The sequence below is a fragment of the Cucurbita pepo genome, unplaced genomic scaffold (assembly GCF_002806865.2).
Source record: "Cucurbita pepo subsp. pepo cultivar mu-cu-16 unplaced genomic scaffold, ASM280686v2 Cp4.1_scaffold003576, whole genome shotgun sequence".
Classification (NCBI taxonomy): domain Eukaryota; kingdom Viridiplantae; phylum Streptophyta; class Magnoliopsida; order Cucurbitales; family Cucurbitaceae; genus Cucurbita; species Cucurbita pepo.
This window is the reverse complement of record NW_019649581.1, coordinates 1-1,049: the sequence shown is the minus strand read 5'-3', so window position 1 is coordinate 1,049 and position 1,049 is coordinate 1. Positions and strand designations below refer to the sequence as shown.

Here is a 1,049-nt window from a genome sequence, read left to right as displayed (position 1 = left end):
GATGCCATTTTCAAAATTTGGGTATAAAAAGGGTGTTTTAGTGCCATATTTTCCAAACCAAAAACAGAGACAATAAACACTTAACAGAGGTGAGTTTTAGTGTTCATCAATGGCGGGTGAGATTCCAGTTGTGAGATTTAGTTCACACAATTTGCAGAGCGGAGGGAGGAAGTGGGGTTCGACGAGGGAGAAGGTCCGGGAAGCACTTGAAGAGTATGGATGCTTTGTAGCGTTGTACGACAGCGTTTCAATGGAGGCGAGTTCTTTGAAGATGATGGAAGCCATGAAGGAGGTGTTCGAAGTTCCATTGGAGAGGAAGGTTCAGAATGTGTCTGAGAAGCCTTTCCATGGCTACTTTGGGCAGAACCCATTGATGCCTATCCATGAAAGTATGGGCATTGAAGACCCTCTTCTTCCCTCCAACATCCAATCTTTCTCCAACCTCATGTGGCCCTCTCGCCCAAACCCTCTGTTCTGGTAAATTTCTTCCCTTCGTTCATTCTGCCTTTATTTCTCACTTTCAGAGCTAACCCACATACTATTTTGCAGTGAAAACCTCAAATCCTACGCAGAATTGGTGTCCCAATTGGAGCAGACGGTGAAGAAGATGGTGTTCGAGAGCTACGGCCTCAAAAGCCTCTTCCTTTCACACACCCAATCCACTAAATATCTTCTCCGGATGATCAAATACAGAGTCCCACATCGGAACGAGATGAATTTGGGGGCTTTCCCTCACACCGACAAGAGCTTCCTCACCATTCTTCATCAGAATTCAGTAAATGGGTTACACATTAAGACCAGAGACAACAGATGGGTTGAATATCAGCCTCCTTCTGCTGAATCTTCTGCCAAATCATTCATCGTCATGGCTGGAGATGCCTTCTTTGTAAGTTGCCATTAACTTCAAATTCCATTACAATTAGCAATAACCCATCAAAAACTTACAAAGAAATGTGGGGTTGTTGGGACAGGCGTGGAGCAATGGGAGGATATATTCGGCGCCACACAGAGTGACGATGAGTGGAAACAGAGAGAGATACTCAGTGGGG

General features: G+C 45.0%; 1 protein-coding gene across 1 annotated transcript; it reads left to right on the top strand.

Annotated features, from left to right (window-relative positions):
- Nucleotides 1-23: 23 nt before the first annotated feature.
- On the top strand, nucleotides 24-1,043 carry LOC111786947 (probable 2-oxoglutarate-dependent dioxygenase AOP1.2; the record flags this gene model as incomplete). Its single annotated transcript, XM_023667133.1, has 3 exons — nucleotides 24-477; nucleotides 550-886; nucleotides 972-1,043. Coding segments are annotated over exons 1-3 (777 nt in total), but the record flags the coding sequence as incomplete, so codon positions are not given.
- Nucleotides 1,044-1,049: the final 6 nt, after the last annotated feature.